The 18,642-nt window shown below is 38.6% G+C and overlaps 1 protein-coding gene across 7 annotated transcripts in view; it reads left to right on the forward strand.

Annotated features, from left to right (window-relative positions):
• Positions 1 to 10,445, forward strand: part of CUL4B (cullin 4B) — a 45,821-nt gene extending 35,376 nt beyond the window's left edge. For 4 of the 7 annotated variants that reach the window (XM_027533265.1, XM_027533269.1, XM_027533267.1 and 1 more), the window contains 6 exons: positions 893 to 1,000; positions 1,801 to 1,914; positions 2,592 to 2,697; positions 3,660 to 3,832; positions 5,901 to 6,053; positions 8,047 to 10,030. In XM_027533265.1, the coding sequence (XP_027389066.1) occupies positions 893 to 1,000; positions 1,801 to 1,914; positions 2,592 to 2,697; positions 3,660 to 3,832; positions 5,901 to 6,053; positions 8,047 to 8,142 (750 nt within the window). In that variant the 3' untranslated portion in view covers positions 8,143 to 10,030. Of the gene's footprint in view, positions 1 to 892; positions 1,001 to 1,800; positions 1,915 to 2,591; positions 2,698 to 3,659; positions 3,833 to 5,900; positions 6,054 to 8,046 lie in introns of all 7 variants that reach the window. The other 3 variants (XM_027533263.1, XM_027533268.1, XM_027533266.1) reach the window with 1 other exon arrangement.
• Positions 10,446 to 18,642: the final 8,197 nt, after the last annotated feature.

An 18,642-nucleotide genomic window follows, 5' to 3' on the forward strand; every position in this document is an offset into this window, starting at 1 on the left:
GAGCCTGGTGGGCTGCCGTCTATGGGGTCACACAGAGTCAGACACGACTGAAGTGACTTAGCAGCAGCAGCAGCAGCATCTAACCACTGGTGGTGAGTTGCAAGTTCAGAGCTAGTGATGGAGATGGAAGAGGTGATAGAGTGGTTGTATAAGGCCTTTGGGGACCTTGGGAATGAAATGCTAGATCTGTATATTTCGCAGATGTTGGTAGAAGCTAGTTTTGAAACATTTAAGATTATACATAATAGTGATAGCAAGATAGATTTTCCTCTCCTAGGGTTTTAACAGTGATTTCTTTACCACTATGTTGCTGTGATGGGAGATGAGGGTGGAAGACTCAAGAAAGATCAGGGTTAGTAGGATCATGGGTCCTGTAGTAGCTACAGAATAGGGTCTACCTGCTTTGCCCTCTCCCCTTCTTCTTCCTTCCCCATTTCAGGTCACTCCCTGCAAACACACAGTGGAACAAGTGAAAAACCAGACACTTGGGCTGGCTGGTGGGGTGAGGAATGGGGGGTTGCTGCCAGGTTTTCCAAGCCATGTAGGGGTCTCCAAAACTGGATACTGCAGGTGGTATGGGGAAAAGAATGGAGAAGAAATCCTGTAACAGCCCAGTCATATGTGAGAAATTATTTAAGTTGTTAATGCCTCTGAAGGAGTCACCTGATCCTTGTGTACATTGTAGCAAAATGTTACCTGGTGTATTTCTCTGGCACTTTTAATATAGGCTTCATTTATAGTCCTTTTAATAGTTTTGCCTTCTATTTTAAAGATGGTCAGTATCACCTGTAGTTTTGTAGTGAGGAACTTCTTGAATGGGTCATTTTTATGGCATGGAATGTATGCATTTTTATTTTTTAAGATCTCAGTGTGTGTGTTGATCTTATTGTAGTATATGCAGAACCAGAATGTACCTGGGAATATTGAATTAACTGTGAATATCCTGACAATGGGTTACTGGCCAACATATGTGCCTATGGAAGTTCATTTACCACCAGAGGTAAGAGTTGTTTTAAAAGTTTGTGTAAACACAGCCACACCAAATGTCAACTGTTTTTAATGTTTTATTCTTTTATTTATATTACTCTTGTATCATTAGAGCATAGGTTAAGATGCCAATTCCTTAGTTTGGGGCCAGTGTCCTTGACTCTTCTTTCAGTTCCCCAGATTGTATTAGTACCCATCACTGCCCAACTCTCAAAAATTCTTGATGGTATATTACCTGGGCCAGAGGGTGGGATTGCTGAGTGATGGATACTTGAGTAAATCCCTCATTAAGAGAGAAAATGTGGAAACAAGAACAGGCCTAAGGCAAAACTTTGAAAAAGGCTCACAACTGGTAGGTGGTAGGAAGAGGTAACCTAAGAAGGAAACCAATGAAGAAACACTAGCAAGATAAAGGAACCAGCAAGGTCCAGAGGCACAAAAAGCATTGGAGATGAATGTTTCAGAAGAGGGGATGGGACTTCCCTGGTGGTCCAGTGGCTAAGACTCCCGGCTCCCAATGCAGGGGGCCCAGGTTCGATCCCTGGTCAGGGACTATATACCATATACTGCAACTAAGTTTATAAATAAATATTTTTTAAAAAGGAGAGGATGATAAAATGTTGCAGACAGATCAGAGAGGGTAAATCTGATAAATGCTATTAAATTTGGTGGTTATTACCTTACATCAACGTGATCAGTGGCCCTATTGGGTATAGTCTTTAAAACTTCCATACATTTTTACACATGTAAATATAAAAAAGTAGTGAATGTGATACTGGACACAGAGCTTAAATAAAGCATTATTTGTTGTAGATGGTAAAACTTCAGGAGATTTTCAAGACATTTTACCTTGGCAAACATAGTGGCAGGAAACTTCAATGGCAATCAACTCTAGGGCACTGCGTACTAAAGGCAGAGTTTAAAGAGGTAAGTAGATATTCCCCCAACTTAGTTTTCATCTTCATCTTTGATACTGAGATCATCCCTCTTAACTTGAAGGTTTTTAAGGTGTTTTATAACTTTGTCTTATATATGCGCATGACATAGTGATAGCGTGTCACAGCTCTGTGTATATGATTGTGGTCTTTTCCACATTTGATTGGGCTCTGCTGCACCTGTGGATGCAAAATTCAAGCTGCCACTTTTGACAGGAAACTTCTTTTTTTGTTGCTGGGAGCTAGAGAAGAGAGTGGGTGTTAAGGGGAACAGTTCTCATATCTAATTTCAAAAAATCCTACAGCTTTTCATGACTAATCTGAATCAGACAAATTGAAAATGCATTGAAATAGTGATTTCTTACTGCTTGTAATAAATATCTGTAATGACACATAAAGCTGAGTTATTAATTTTCATTAGTTTGTTGTTCTGTTTTAATTATAAGGCTTAAAAAAGACCTGTAGAAAGGTCACTCAATCCTTCCTCCTATTTTAGGTAGGATCACACCTAAACCCTCCACTGAACACACTGGCTTTTCTGGATAATGTTAACCTGTATTTTTAAATCCACTAATTGAAAAATGCTTTCCAGTAAGAGATTAGTTACTTGATTAATTTTCATGTGCTTTTTAAAAAAATGATGGCTTAACACTGTTGTTTCTCCAACAGGGTAAAAAAGAACTCCAGGTCTCTCTTTTTCAAACACTGGTGCTGCTAATGTTTAATGAGGGAGAGGAGTTCAGTTTAGAAGAGATCAAGCAGGCTACTGGAATAGGTTTGTGTTGAATCAGTTGATTAGCAAGCATTATTCAGTGTCCACTGTGTGCACCCTACTTGATTAAGTGGTCTGGGGGACTCTAAAGAAATAATCCCTCTCCTCAGCACTTAGAACCATGGGGAAAAGGGGAAATGACACTTAAAATAATTTCACAACCAGTGAGTACCAGTCTGTGGTACTGATGGAGTGTGTTAGTTCATTGAAGCAAGAGATCACTGTGGACTGGCACAGTGGGGAACGCCTTCATGAAGGAGGTAGGGTTTGAGCTGGGCCTTCAGATTTTAGTTATGTTGCAAGAGGAAATACCATGAGAAAAGGTATGGAGAAAGGAATGAGCACACCTTCGGTGGGAGTCATTTGGGCAGCTTGCCTAGAATCAGTAGATAGTAGGGCAGCTTGGAAGTTGAAGAGATTCCAGGCCAGAAGCTCGTGGGGTAATTCAGGCGTAAAGTGACAAAGAGCTTAGACTACAGTGAGGCCAATGAGAAGAGAGACAAGGCATCTCTAAGGAAGCAACTGCTAGATACATGGAGGATGAAGGAGAGGAAAGAGTTAAAAGATGATTCCAGGATTTCTCACCAGAGTAGGTTGGTGGCTTCATGACTAACAATTGGAAAGAAGATGCATTTTTATAGGGAAGATGATGACTAAAATATTGGACATACTGAAACTGATGAGCATATAAAAGCCAGGTGGAGGTAGCCTTTAAATGTGGGACTGGGGAAAAGTAGGATGTCATTTCTGAAGGTGTGATGGTTATCCACATGGAATGATAATTGAAGCCTTTAGAGGATGACCAGGAAAAAAGCGATTGGGTGGGATAAAGAGGATGTTGTTCATGAACCTTGAGGAAAAAGGAAACAATTGTAATAGATGGGTAGGGTAGAAGCTAGACTGAGCTACAGCTGTCCATGTTGATGTGCTAGTTACAGATAGCTAAACCACTCTTTCTTCTTCAGAGGATGGAGAGTTAAGGAGAACATTGCAGTCATTGGCTTGTGGCAAAGCCAGAGTTCTGGCGAAAAATCCAAAGGGTAAAGATATCGAAGATGGTGACAAGTTCATTTGTAATGATGATTTCAAGCACAAACTTTTCAGGATAAAGATCAATCAAATTCAGATGAAAGAAACGGTACTTTTTTTTGCATTCTCCTCATCCTGATGTACTGGAATTATATGTGTTCACAGTAAAGATTTATAAAGAAGATTTTAGCATAGAATACCACCAGCATCCTTAGTATTATCTGGGCCTGTATCTAGCTCAGTGTATTTCAGTATTTGATTTTGCAGGGTTTTGCAGGGGGTAGGGGAGAAGGCAGTGGCATCCCACTCCAGTGTTCTTGCCTGGAGAATCCCAGGGATGGCAGAGCCTGGTGGGCTAACTTCTTAGTATTATAAATAAAACAGCAAGGTACATCTCTGTACCTAAATCTTAATCTTTCTGATCTTCCCTTATAAATTTATCATGGAAGTAGATCTTTTGGGTTAAAGAGTGTGAACATTTTAAGAGTCTTAATTTATTATGCTGTTTTGTGTTCCAGAAAGACTGGACTGATTGACACTGATAGCATGAGTGCCTGTCTCACTGTGCCCTCGCCAGCACTAAAGATTATCTTTTCTTTTTCTTTGTCTGCCAGCTTCCTTGGTGAAAGTGAAATGATTTAGTTAGTACTTTTTTGATCAACAGTAAATATTTTTTTTTTGTCATTTGAGTTTGTAAGAGACTTTTACTAAGGAAACCAGCAACTGCAGCATTTCCTGAAACCAGTTGGTTTCAATCCCAACAAGGTTTAATGTAGTACTGGAGAAAAAGTTCTTATATGGGGTAGAGGTCAATGTGGGCTTCCCTGATAGCTCAGTTGGTAAAGAATCCGCCTGCAATGCAGGATACCCTGGTTCAATTCCTGGGTTGGGAAGATCTGCTGGACGAAGGGATAGGCAATCCACTCCAGTATTCTTGGGCTTCCCTTGTGGCTTAGCTGGTAAAGAATCCACTGCAATGCGGGAGACCTGGGTCCGATCCCTGGGTCAGGAAGATCCCCTGCAGAAGGGAAAGGCTACCCACTCTAGTATTCTGGCCTGGAGAATTCCATGGACTGTATAGTCCATGGGGTCACAAAGAGTTGGACATGACTGAATGACCTTCACTTTGACTTTCAGAGGTCCATGTTAAGCTTCCCAGGTGGCACTAGTGATAAAGAACCCACCTGCCAAGGCAGGAGACATGAGAGACACAGGTTAATCACTGGGTCAGGAAGATCCCCTGGAGGGAGGGCATGGCAACCCACTCCAGTGTTCTTGCCTGGAGAATCCCATGGACAGAGGAGCCTAGTAGGCTGTAGTCCATAGGGTCGCAAAGAGTCGGACACGACTGAAGTGATTTAGCATAGCACAAAGGTCAGTGTTGCAGACAAGTTCCTGTCTTGTTAACATTCACATCAAAGGTGTGATGTTCCCTTAAATTACCGTGTCATTTTAAAACATGTATGCTGTATCAGAAAGAAGCTGACTACAAAATGCCCGAACTAGGGACTTCCCTGGCAGTCCAGTGGTTAAGACTGTGCTTCCACTTCAAGGGGCATGGATTCGATCCCTGGTCAGGGAATTTACAAACTGCACTGTGTGGCAAAAAATAAAAAAGCCCAAACTACTCTTAATTTAAGTACTAAAGAGGAACATGCTAGCTGTAACATTAAAATTGGTTAACTGGCTTTTTAAACTGTGCATTTCTGATTTATGTATTACAAAATAAATTTTAAAGTTTGAAGTTTGACTCTAATTAGCTTAGCTGGGTGGTACCATATTTTGTTTGAGTCAGATGTCAGTGTCAGTCACTTTTACAGATAAAGCTAATGTTATACAGAAATCTGGTCAGCAACTGCTTGTGACACATTAAGATTACGAGAACAGAGTAAAAGGAAATGATACATTCTTCATCAGCTGTCTCTCTAGAAAAACCAAGATGGTATTTTTCTATTAACTAATATTGGCATTACTTCATTGATACAGGACACTAGGACAAACAGGAATTATGTTTGTAGGGGGGTTTCTTTGTCATTGTCTGTATTTATGAGGTTTCTTTTGATAATTCAGCATATTTAAAGTGTTAATTGTGTCATGGCCCTAAAACATACAGTTTGTGTAAGTAATCAGGTTTCACATCAGGTATAGTTTCTAAGTTTAAAACTTTTTTTTTTTAGGTTGAAGAACAAGCTAGTACCACAGAAAGAGTATTTCAAGATAGACAGTATCAAATTGATGCTGCAATTGTTCGAATTATGAAGATGAGAAAGACACTTAGCCACAATCTCCTTGTTTCAGAAGTGTACAACCAGTTGAAATTTCCAGTCAAGGTAGGTATTTAAGTATTTTGTTACTGAGCTGCTTATATATAAAAATTATATTGTTTTATATGTATATAAATTAGATTTTATAGATACAAATCTTACAAACATTGACTAAAACCTGAAGACCATTTAGAGGGACAAAAGTTTTCATTTCTCGTGCTCATATATATGATTAAAAAAAAACAACCTTTGTTGGCATATGTGGGCAGCTGTGACAAAAGGGGAAAACAATTTATAAAAGCTCTTATACCTGAAACTTGAATTTTTCAAGTTTATTCACTTTAATTTTTTTTTAGCTTCTTTGTTACTTAAAAAGTTTTTTTTCCTCCTAAGAATACCTTGCTATTTGATAGATGTGGTTATTTTAATTAAGTCTTCTGTTTAAGTCTTCTGTTTAGTTAGCTTGTGTAAGGGTCCATTAAAAACCATACAGGCAAAAAAAATAAAAAATAAAAAAAAATAAAAACCATACAGGCAATTATATTCCAATTTAATAAAACTCTATAATGTCATCATTAGGCATCTTTTTGTAAAATTTAGTGATAGTTCTGGCAAACTAAAATTAGTCATCACATGGATATGTTTCAATATAAATTCCCAGTAATAAAGCACCTTTGACAATGTGGTGGTGTACTGGACTGTATCTCATGTTGTAGAAGATTCCCAAACTCTTGTGATGATAAATACTTGTTAGACTTTGGATAGACTCTCGGCTGTTTCACCTTTTGAGCTTGTTTTCTCTTTTGTAAAATGGGAGATGATAATAGTACTTACCTCATAGGATTATTTTGAAGCATAAATGAGATGATACTTGTAAAAACTTAGCACTGGGCCTGACACATAAATGCTTGTTAGCTGTCGATACTGTCTGCTCACGACCACACTCTCACCCTCATCCTATGCCTTAACAATCATTTCACCTCCAGCCAGAGAGCCCACTGATACTAGCTAGCTAAGGAAGTTATTAGGACCACTATAATAAATATGCTGATATTTTTGGTCTTTCGCCATAATTAAGAGCAAGTCATTCGATTTTCAAACCTTGGAATTCACACTTCACTGAAATTTTGACTGCCCAGTCAAACTACTTTCCCTCTTTAAGTTTCTTGATCAAGTAGGCATTTTACACAATCTGAAAAGCTATTAGCAAGCAAGATTATATTCTCTTTAAGGCTAGATACAAAAGACAGTGGACTTTTGTTGCCCAACAGCTAAGAATGCAATTGAGAACAAGCTATAAGCTTTCTTAATGATTTTTCAACAAGTAGAGTTTAAAAATTCAAATCATTTTGGGCAAGTAACAGTTAAATCTTACATTAAACCTGAAATACAGAGATCTGAATTATGAGATGATAACTTCACTTATCAAGCCATTTGTTGTAGTAATCTTGTAAATAGTGATTTCCATAGTATATCTGTAATTTATAAAAATGCAACCTGACTTTGAATTTGAGTAAACTCTGGGAGATAGTGGAGGACAGAGGAGCCTGGTGTGCTACAGTCCATGGGGGTCTCAAAGAGTTGAGCACAACTTGGCTACTCAACAACAGCAGCAACAAAACCTGACTTTGAGAACCAGCTTTTTTCCAAATTTAGGATCTAGTTATCTTCTCAAACTATCTTGGCAAAACTAAATAGCATTCTGTTTCCTTAAACTATAACATGTTCTTCATGTGAAGTTATGATGGTCTTTTGTATTTGTGCAGAGAATCGCTGGTTCTTAGCAGACCTCTTTAAAATAGAGAATGTACTATATAACAGTAGGACAAGATACGACAGTATAGGTATAGTAGAAAAACATTTTTAACCTGATTTATTTTCATCATGCTTTCCTCTTTAAAATTAAGGAGATTTGAAAAAGAAAAAAAAATATTAAGGAGATTAAATACATTCAGTGAGCCAAAGCTGTTTTTTTTTTTTTTTTTCTTTTAAATTGAGTATTGGTAAAGGGGCTTGAGCCAGTGGGTTATGAACACTGAAAAGTTGCCTTCTCTTACAGCCTGCTGATCTTAAGAAGAGAATAGAATCCCTAATTGACCGGGACTACATGGAGAGAGACAAAGAAAATCCAAACCAGTACAATTACATTGCATAAAACGTTGTTGGCCTTGAAGCAGTTGCTGTCATATACAATAGCCAGTGGATAAACTAACCTGTTGTTGTTTGAATTATTTTATACTACCAATGACCAAATGAAGCAGTGTAATGGGAATAGTTGAGTGACTTTTCAGTGGTTAACATGCCCATTTAAAGAGTAATACTTACCTTTAAGAAGAATGTTGTTGAACTCCTTGCATGTTATTTAGTATGATGTGCAGAAAACTCTTTAAGAAAGTACCCGGTTTTCATGATTCCTATTTGGAACTGGGGAAGAGGTCCTTATGGCTATTAAAGAAGGAGGAGGGGGTTCTTATACACCATTTAATTATGAAGCAAAAGGTTTATTTGCTTAAAATGTCATTTAAAGATACTTAAACTGCATGCAAACTTTATTTACTGTACAGAGTTCTGGATGTATTTATCAAATAGAAAAACCACCCTGGACTTGATTGTTCACCTGTTTTGTGATTTCCCTTGAAGAGAAAAATACGTTGTCATAGCTCTTGATATTTTACTAAGTAATGTTCTGTTACACTGAAAGGGATGTTTTTAAAATTTTTATTTGGAAACAAGTTTTCAAGTAGAGGGACAGTTGCTTACATATTGTCTTGTATACACATATCCTAAAATGTTCAATTTATGAGATGTGTGTATATGGTTCAGCCCTGAGTTTACTGTGCTGATTAACAGGTACTTATAAAAATAGCTGAAATAGAAAATTGCTGATCAGTTGTGCTAGAAGAACATGGTAGGAGAGAAAAACCCAACTGTTTCTTCATATTAAAAGTGAATATAATATGAACATCGCAAAAGAGACCAAACCCACATTTTGTAACTTTTTACAAGAGCAAAAATTCACAAACTAGTTTTCAACTGCCTTTAGACTTCAAAATTGTTTGGACAGTTTTGTCTTTAACTTGGACCAATTGTAGATTGTTACAGGCTTCCTGGGGTTTAGCATTCCTATTTTCTCTACCAAAGTTTTTTTTTTTGGAAGCACCTCAACTCTCCTTTGGAGAAGGCAATGGCACCCCACTCCAGTACTCTTGCCTGGCAAATCTCATGGATGGAGGAGCCTGGTAGGCTGCAGTCCATGGGGTCGCTAGGAGTCAGACATGACTGAAACAACTTAGCAGCAGCAGCAACTCTCCTTTTTGTTGGCATATTAGTCTTTCCTGTCATCCTTATTTTAACTTCCTTAAAGCCCTAGATAGAACTAGATCCTTCCTCATTTTCCCTACACACCCCCTCATTGGGATTTCAAATTCTGTATTATGCTGATCTTATTCTTTGCAAAGTTGCTTGAAGGTAAAGAGTTCTCATAGCCACTGGACACCTGCTTTTCAGAGGAATGTCCTAGGATTGTTCATACATAGAAAAACAGCAAAAGTATTGTTTTTTTCAAATTGATAATGTGAGTGAAAAGCTTCTCTTTACCATCAGTGGTTTTTGGTTTTGTATTTGGGGTTTTATTTTGCTTCCTTGTTTGTTTTTCCTTGAAGTTTTGAAGGGAATTGATCTTGGAAGAGAAGCAGAAATTTTGTTTTGGTTTAAAAAAATCAGAACTGCTATAATGCTTTTTGCAGCAGTTTATTTCCTTGACTATTTGAAGCTATTGGGAAGAATACCTAGATCCTAACCCTCAGCTGAGAAGACTTTCAGCTCTTGTGTTTGCTGTTGATTGTTTTCTTGAGTTCTCAAGGACCTGTGACCATATTTTTTTTTAAGTTGGCTGTTTTCTAATTGCATCACTTTACACACTGTTGTCGAATAATATGTGGTATTTAGAATGCCGCCTTAATTATTTTGAGCAGACATTGCCTGTATTTTCTTAGCACCTCCTTGGTTTTCTTACATGAACTCATCTGACTGGGAAATGCAGCTTTTTTGTTTGCTTTCTCTGCATACTGGACCGTCTAATCTAAGTCAGTGTTCTAACCAATCCCTGATGGTCTCTGAGCTACTGTTCTACCACACTCAGTAGTTACATGCTTCAGGAATTTTTCGGTAGAATTGGTCCTGTTAGGAGACTCGTGGTGTGTCACCTTTGTTATCTTAAAAGCTGGTCCCTTCGCTGAGGCTCTAAATGTTTTGAAATTTTGATGCTATTTCAGCTGAAAAAAATTGGTAAGACTATTTTAAAAATTGAGGGAAGCCATTTAAGAAATGGAAAAGTAATCGCAAATAACATTGGGTAGTTGTGACTTTCAGTTCTGTATCAGTTGAATTTTTGTGCTCTTTTCCCTGTGTACGTGGTGGTTCTATTTTTCTCCAATAAAACTTTTTATTTAAAAAAAATTTCTGGAGATCTTTAAAATTCAGATATTGTAAGAATGTTATAAAACCACAGAACTTAAAACCTTCCTAATGATTAATGAATTCATAGTTGTCAGTGTTATTTTTTAAATTTCTCTTTATTTTTGTGATGGTTTGATGATAATGTTATAGGAGTGTAGAGGGGAAAGGATGGTAATGGGTGATTTCCAGGAATCCTCAAGGTGAGTATTTATTCTTAACTGTCCTATTTTAGAAAAATCAAGCACAAGTATAAATGTTGTTTCATCCAAATCTTTAAAGTCAAATAGTTTATAAAGTCAATATGAAACTAGATTAAAGTTGAAAAGTTATTTGTTGTTTTTGTCACTAAGTCATGTTTGACTCTTTTACAACCCCATGGAGTGACTGTAGCCTACCATGCTTCTCTGTCCATGGGATTTTCCAGGCAGGAATATTGGAATGAGTTGTCACTTCCTTCTCCAGGGATCTTCCTGACCCAGAGATTGAACTCGACCACATCTCCTGCATTGTTAGGCAGGTTCTTTACCATTCAGCCACTGAGGAAGCCCCAAAGTTGAGAAAGAAAGTAAGTCAACTTGCTCAGTCATGTCCGACTCTTTGTGACCCCATGGACTGTAGCCCACCAGGCTCCTCTGTCCATGGGATTTTCCAGGCAAGAATACTGGAGTGGGTTGCCATTTCCTTCTCAGAGATCTTCCCAACCCAGGGATTGAACCCAGGTCTCCCACATTCTAGGCAGACGCTTTACCATCTGAGCCACCAGGGAAGTCCTCAAAGTTGAGGATTGGTGTTTTTAAATATTTACTAGAATTCACCAATGGAGCTATCTGGTCCTGGGCTTGATTTTATGGGGAATTTTTTTATTATTGATTCAATCTCTCCATTTAGCAGGTTTTTTTTTTTTTTCTGATTTTCTATTTCTTATTGAGTTGGTTTTAGATTTTGTTGTAAAATAACTACTCTGACTTTTGTCTAGTATTTGCTTGGTATAGCTCTTCATTGCTTAATAGCCTTTCTTTATATTCTCATATTTTAGTGAGTCTCTTCATGTTAGATGAATTTTCTCATTTTTTCCCCTAATCTGGCAATTTTTGTCCTTTTTTTTACATAATATACATTAAAATTTTTTTTTTAACTGAAATATGGTTGACAATTTCTGTCCTTTAACTGGAAAATTACATCTATTTGCATTTGTTTCTAACATCTTACTGGTTGCTCTCTATCTGAATTTTCTTTGCTTTTTCTCCTTTCTCAGCTTTAAGAAAAAAATACATATATTGAGTTCTGTTTGTTTACTTTTTTATTCCATTTTCCCCACTACTTATTTGGAAATTATATATTCTATTTCTTTTCTTTTACTGATTACCTTCGGTATCTTAGTATGTATGCTTAAAATCTAAAATGAATGTCTAAATTTTCCTCCCAATTAATACAAAGATGTTAGAAAACTTTAGTACTGATCACCTCTTCCCCAACTTACACAGTATTGTCCAGTGCTTTAGTTTTCTCCTCTTTTTTAAAAATGAATACTACAAATTAAAACAGTCTGCTCAAACACCACCTTCTCAGGGAAGCTTACCATGGCCACTGTATTTAAAATTTCAACTTGCCCACCAGCCCTACCACACACTACCAATTCCACACTCACCCTACTTTTTTGCCTTTTTCACGTATCATTTGTCACCTTTTACATGCTATGCAGTTTACTTGCTAATGATATTCATGGCATAGTATCTGTTGAGAATAGAGTTTAAGCTCTATTAGGGTAGAGACCTTTGTTTTGTTCAAACACTTAGGGAAGTTTCTAGCCATGGTAGGTGCATTAGTTCCCTGTGGTTGCTGTAACAAATTACCACAGATGTCATGGCTTACAACAACAGAAATTAATTCTCTCACAGTTCTAGAGGCCAAAAGTTGGAAATCAGCTTTACTGGGCTGAAATCAAGGTGTTGGCAGGGCCACACTCCCTCTGGAGCTACATTCCCTGACTCATATCCCTTTCTTCCACTTTAAAAGCTGGTTCCACAGCATCTTTTCTCTGACTCTGCTTCTATCACATGACTTACTTCTGTGTGTAATTTCTCTTTGTGTGTGTGTGTTAGTCACTCAGTTGTGCCCGACTCTTTGTGACCCCATGGACTGCAGCCCACCAGGCTCCTCTGTCCATGAGATTTTCCAAGCCAAGGATACTGGAGTGGGTTGCCATTTACTTCTCCAAGGGATCTTCCCAACCCAGGGATTGAACCTGGTTCTCCTGCACTGCAGGCAGATTCATTACTGAGCTACAAGGGAAGCCTATGGCATTTTGGACCCACCCAGATAACCCCAAATCCTTAAATCACATCTGTAAAAGCTCCTTTTCCAAATGAGGTGTGGCATTTTACACGTTCTGGGGATTAAGACCTAATATCTTTGGGTGAACATTATTCAGCTTACTATAGTAGGTGATCAGTTCAGTACAGTTCAGTTCAGTTGCTCAGTCGTGTCCGACTCTTTGTGACCCCATGAATCGCAGCACGCCAGGCCTCCCTGTCCATCACCAACTCCTGGAGTTCACTCAGATTCACGTCCATCAACTCAGTGATGCCATCCAGCCATCTCAGCCATCTCATCCTCTGTCGTCCCCTTCTCCTCCTGCCCCCAATCCCTCCCAGCATCAGAGTCTTTCCCAATGAGTCAACTCTTCACATGAGGTGGCCAAAGTACTGGAGTTTCAGCTTCAACACCATTCCTTCCAAAGAAATCCCAGGGCTGATCTCCTTCAGAATGGACTGGTTGGATCTCCTTGCAGTCCAAGGGCCTCTCAAGAGTCTTCTCCAACACCACAGTTCAAAAGCATCAATTCTTCGGCGCTCAGCTTTCTTCACAGTCCAACTCTCACATCCATACATGACCACAGGAAAAACCATAGCCTTGACTAGACGCACCTTTGTTGGCAAAGTAATGTCTCTGCTTTTCAATATGCTATCTAGGTTGGTCATAACTTTCCTTCCAAGGAGTAAGCGTCTTTTAATTTCATGGCTGCAGTCACCATCTGCAGTGATTTTGGAGCCCAGAAAAATAAAGTCTGACACTGTTTCCACTGTTTCCCCATCTATTTCCCATGAAGTGATGGGGCCAGATGCCATTATCTTTGTTTTCTGAATGTTGAGCTTTAAGCCAAATTTTTCACTCTCCACTTTCACTTTCATCAAGAGGCTTTTTAGTTCTTCTTCACTTTCTGCTATAAGGGTGGTGTCATCTGCATATCTGAGGTTATTGATATTTCCCTGGCAATGTTGATTCCAGCTTGTTCTTTTTCCAGCCCAGCATTCCTCATGATGTACTCTGCATATAAGTTAAATAAGCAGGGTGACAATATACAGCCTTGACGTAGTCCATTTCCTATTTGGAACCAGTCTGTTGTTCCATGTCCAGTTCTAACTGTTGCTTCCTGACCTGCATATAGGTTTCTCAAGAGGCAGGTCAGGTGATCTGGTATTCCCATCTCTATCAGAATTTTCCACAGTTTATTGTGATCCACACAGTCAAAGGCTTTGGCATAGTCAATAAAGCAGAAATAGATGTTTTTCTGGAACACTCTTGCTTTTTTCCATGATCCAGCAGATGTTGGCAATTTGATCTCTGGTTCCTCTGCCTTTTCTAAAACCAGCTTGAACATCAGGAGGTTCACGGTTCACGTATTGCTGAAGCCTGGCTTGGAGAATTTTGAGCATTACTTTATTAGTGCATGAGATGAGTTCAATTGTGTGGTAGTTTGAGTGTTCTTTGGCATTGCCTTTCTTTGGGATTGGAATGAAAACTAACTTTTTCCAGTCCTGTGGCCACTGCTGAGTTTTCCAAATTTGCTGGCATATTGAGTGCAGCACTTTCACAGCATCATCTTTCAGGATTTGAGATAGCTCAACTGGAATTCCATCACCTCCACTAGCTGTGTTCGTAGTGATGCTTTCTAAGGCCCTCTTGACTTCACATTCCAGGATGTCTGGCTCTAGGTCAGTGATCACACCATTGTGATTATCTTGGTTGTGAAGATCTTTTTTGTACAGTTCTTCTGTGTATTCTTGCCACCTCTTCTTAATATCTTCTGCTTCTGTTAGGTCCATACCATTTCTGTCAATAAAGATTCAGTCCATCTTTGCATGAAATGTTCCCTTGGTATCTCTAATTTTCTTGAAGAGATCTCTAGTTTTTCCCATTCTGTTGTTTGCCTCTATTGCTTTGCATTGATCACTGAGGAAGGCTTTCTTATCTCTTCTTGCTATTCTTTGGAACTCTGCATTCAGATGCTTATATCTTTCCTTTTCTCCTTTGCTTTTCGCTTCACTTCTTTTCACAGCTATTTATAAGGCCTCCTCAGACAGTCATTTTGCTTTTTTGCATTTCTTTTCCATGGGGATGGTCTTAATCCCTGTCTCCTGTACAATGTCATGAACCTCTGTCCATAGTTCATCAGGCACTCTATCTATCAGATCTAGGCCCTTAAATCTATTTCTCACTTTCACTGTATAATTGTAAGGGATTTGATTTAGGTCATACCTGAATGGTCTAGTGGTTTTCCCTACTTTCTTTAAGTCTGAATTTGGCAATAAGGAGTTCATGATCTGAGCCACAGTCAGCTCCTGGTCTTGTTTTTGTTGACTGTATAGAGCTTCTCCTATACATATATTTGGCTGCAAAGAATATAGTCTATCTGATTTCGGTGTTGACCGTCTGGTGATGTCCATGTGTAGAGTCTTCTCTTGTGTTGTTGGAAGAGGGTGTTTGCTATGACCAGTGCATTTTCTTGGCAAAACTCTATTAGTCTTTGCCCTGCTTCATTCCGTATTCCAAGGCCAAATTTGCCTGTTACTCCAGGTGTTTCTTGACTTCCTACTTTTGCATTCCACAGGCAGGTCATGGTGGAGAGGTCTGACAGAATGTGGTCCACTGGAGAAGGGAATGGCAAACCACTTCAGTATTCTTGCCTTGAGAACCCTATGAACAGTATGAAAAGGCCAAATGATAGGATACTGAAAGAGGAACTCCCCAGGTCAGTAGGTGCCCAATATGCTACTGGAGATCAGTGGAGAAATAACTCCAGAAAGAATGAAGGGATGGAGCCAAAGCACAAACGAATACCCAGCTGTGGATGTGACTGGTGATAGAAGCAAGGTCCAGTGCTGTAACGAGCAGTATTGCATAGGAGCCTGGAATGTCAGGTCCATGAATCAAGGCAAATTGGAAGAAAGAAAAACACCAATACAGTATACTAACACATATATATGAAATTTAGAAAGATGGTAATGATAACCCTGTATGTGAGACAGCAAAAGAGACACAGATGTATAGAACAGTCTTTTGGACTCTGTGGGAGAGGGAGAGGGTGGAATGATTTGCGAGAATGGCATTGAAACGTGTAATATCATACAAGAAACGAATCGCCAGTCTAGGTTCGATGCAGGATACAGGATGGTGGGGCTGGTGCACTGGCATGACCAAGAGGGATGGTACGGGGAGGGGGGGGAGGGGCGTTCAGGATGGGGAACACGTGTACACCCATGGCGGATTCATGTTGATGTATGGCAAAACCAATACAATTTTGTAAAGTAAAAGTATCTTGAAATTATTTAAAAAAAGAAGAAATGGAGTAGCCATCATGATCAACAAGAGTCCGAAATGCAGTACTTGGATGCAGTGTCAAAAACGACAGAATGATCTCTGTTCATTTCCAAGGCAAACCATTCAGTATCACAGTAATCCAAGTCTATGCCCCAACTAGTAATGCTGAAGAAGCTGAAGTTGAACGGTTCTATGAAGACCTACAAGACCTTTTAGAACTAACACCCAAAGAAGATGTCCTTTTCATTATAGGTGATAAGTAATACATACTAAATAAATGAACAATTTATTTTATACCAAGTATAGATTATATACTTGTCAGATTTTTCCTTCACCATCTTTCCTGGCATCTCAGAGGTTCTTTCTCAGTTAATTTTCTTTCCTTCTTGAAGTACATCTTTTAGAAATGTATTGGGTGACAGTATACTAACCCATATATATGGAATTTAGAAAGATGGTAACAATAACCCTGTATGTGAGACAGCAAAAGAGACACTGATGTCTAGAACAGTCTTGTGGACTCTGTGGGAGAGGGAGAGGGTGAGATGATTTGGGAGAATGGCATTGAAACATGAATAATATCATATATGAAACGAGTCCCCAGTCCAGGTTCGATGCACGATACTGGATGCTTGGGGCTGGTGCACTGGGACGACCCAGAGGGATGGTATGGGGAGGGAGGAGGGAGGAGGGTTCAATATGGGGAACACGCATATACCTGTGGCGGATTCATGTTGATATATGGCAAAACCAATACAATATAAAAATAAGAAAGAAATGTATTGGGTGTAGGTATATTGTGTAAATTTGGTTTTTCTTGACCAAGAACATTTTTGTTTCAACTCTGTTTTGAAATGTTATTTTTCAAGCCACACAGTTCTTGGTTGCCTATTGTTTTTTCTCAGCACTTGGAAGATACCATCATACTGCCTTCTAGGTTCCATTATTGTGATTAAGAATCTGCCTGTTAGCCTCATTTTTTTTCCTTTACAGATGATCACGACTTACCAGTCTGATTACGGTTTAGATTGCCTCTTGCAGCAGATGTTCTGCAGTTTCAGTGTGGAGAACTGTGGATTTGCTTTTATTTATCCTTGGCATATAGTAGTGCTTCATTTGCATGTGAATTCAGGTCTTAAATTAGTTCTGAAAAAATCTCAACCATTATTTTGTTTTTCAACTATTGCCTCCTCCATTCTTTCTCCTTTCACCCCCGAACTTAAGTCAGACATATAAAGCTTCTTGTTTTATTTACCATGTCTATCTCTCTTTCATATTTTCGAACCGTAAGGCTGCATTCTTGGTAATTTCTTTAGAACTGTTTTCCAATAAACTAATTCTGTCTTCAGTGCCCAATCTTCTGTTTAATTCATCTACTGAACTTTTAAACAGTTTGCATTTTTTTAATTTCTAAAAATCCTGTTTGCTTCTTTTATAAATCTACCTGATCATTTCGATAGTCTGCTGTTGATGGCTCATTTTTGTGGTTCTTTTAATTAAATATTTTTTATACGTTAGCAACTTTGTTTTCTGTATCAGGTAATTCCAATATCTAAAGCACTTGAGGGATATGTACTTGTTGTTTATTATTTCTGCTGATTCATTGAGGGTGGTTTGTTTCCTTGCATATTTGTTATCATCCCGATTATGATTTTAATTTTCATTTTCTTGATTACTAATAAGGTTAAGCATGTTTTTCATATATTAGCCATACAGATTTCTTCTTTTGTAGTGTTCAAATATTTTGCCATTTTTCTTATGGATAGTCTGTCCTATCCTTTTTTTAATTTTTCTGTTTGTTTTGGGCTTTTTTTTTTTTTTTTTGCCACTTCACTTAACTTGCGAGATCTTAGTTCCCCAAGCTGGGATTGAACCCAGGCCATGGCAGTGAAAGTGCTGAGTCGTAACCACTGGACTGTCAGGGAATTCCCTCTGATTTCCTCTTTTAATAACATTTTGGGTATCCACTTGTTTGTACTTTTCCCATTTTCTTCCTGTATTTCTAGTATTTCTTCCTGTATTTCTTCCTGGTTTCTAGTTTCATGCCATTATGATTGGGGGGAAAATGCTTGATATAGGGTGTTCCCTGGTGGTCTACTGGTTAGGAATATTAGCTTTCAGTATGTGTGTGTCTTTATAGTCATGTCTGACTCTTGGTGATCCCATGGACTGTAGCCCACTAGGTTCCTCTGTCCATGGAATTCTCCAGGCAAGAATACTGCCATGCCTTTCTCCAGGGTATCTTCCCAACCCAGGGATTGAACCCAGGTCTCCTGCATTAGCAGGCAGATTCTTTACCATCTGAGCCACTGGGGAAGCCCTTAGTCCTGAAGTGAGTCTCTTGCAGGCAGCATATTGAAATATATAGTTTTTTTTTTTTTTAATCAAATCACCCTATGTCTTTTGATTGGCAAGAACTCGATGTGGTTAAGAACTCTTTATTTATTATCACTTAAAGTAATTATTGATCCATGGAGTTGCAAAAAAAGTTGGACACAACCTAGCAACTAAAACAACAGCAGTGTACTTATTGCCACTTTATCAGTTGTTTTCCAGTTGTTTTTGTAGTTCTCTGCTTATTTCTTCTGTTTTATCC

The sequence above is a fragment of the Bos indicus x Bos taurus genome, chromosome X (genome assembly GCF_003369695.1).
Source record: "Bos indicus x Bos taurus breed Angus x Brahman F1 hybrid chromosome X, Bos_hybrid_MaternalHap_v2.0, whole genome shotgun sequence".
NCBI lineage: Eukaryota > Metazoa > Chordata > Mammalia > Artiodactyla > Bovidae > Bos > Bos indicus x Bos taurus.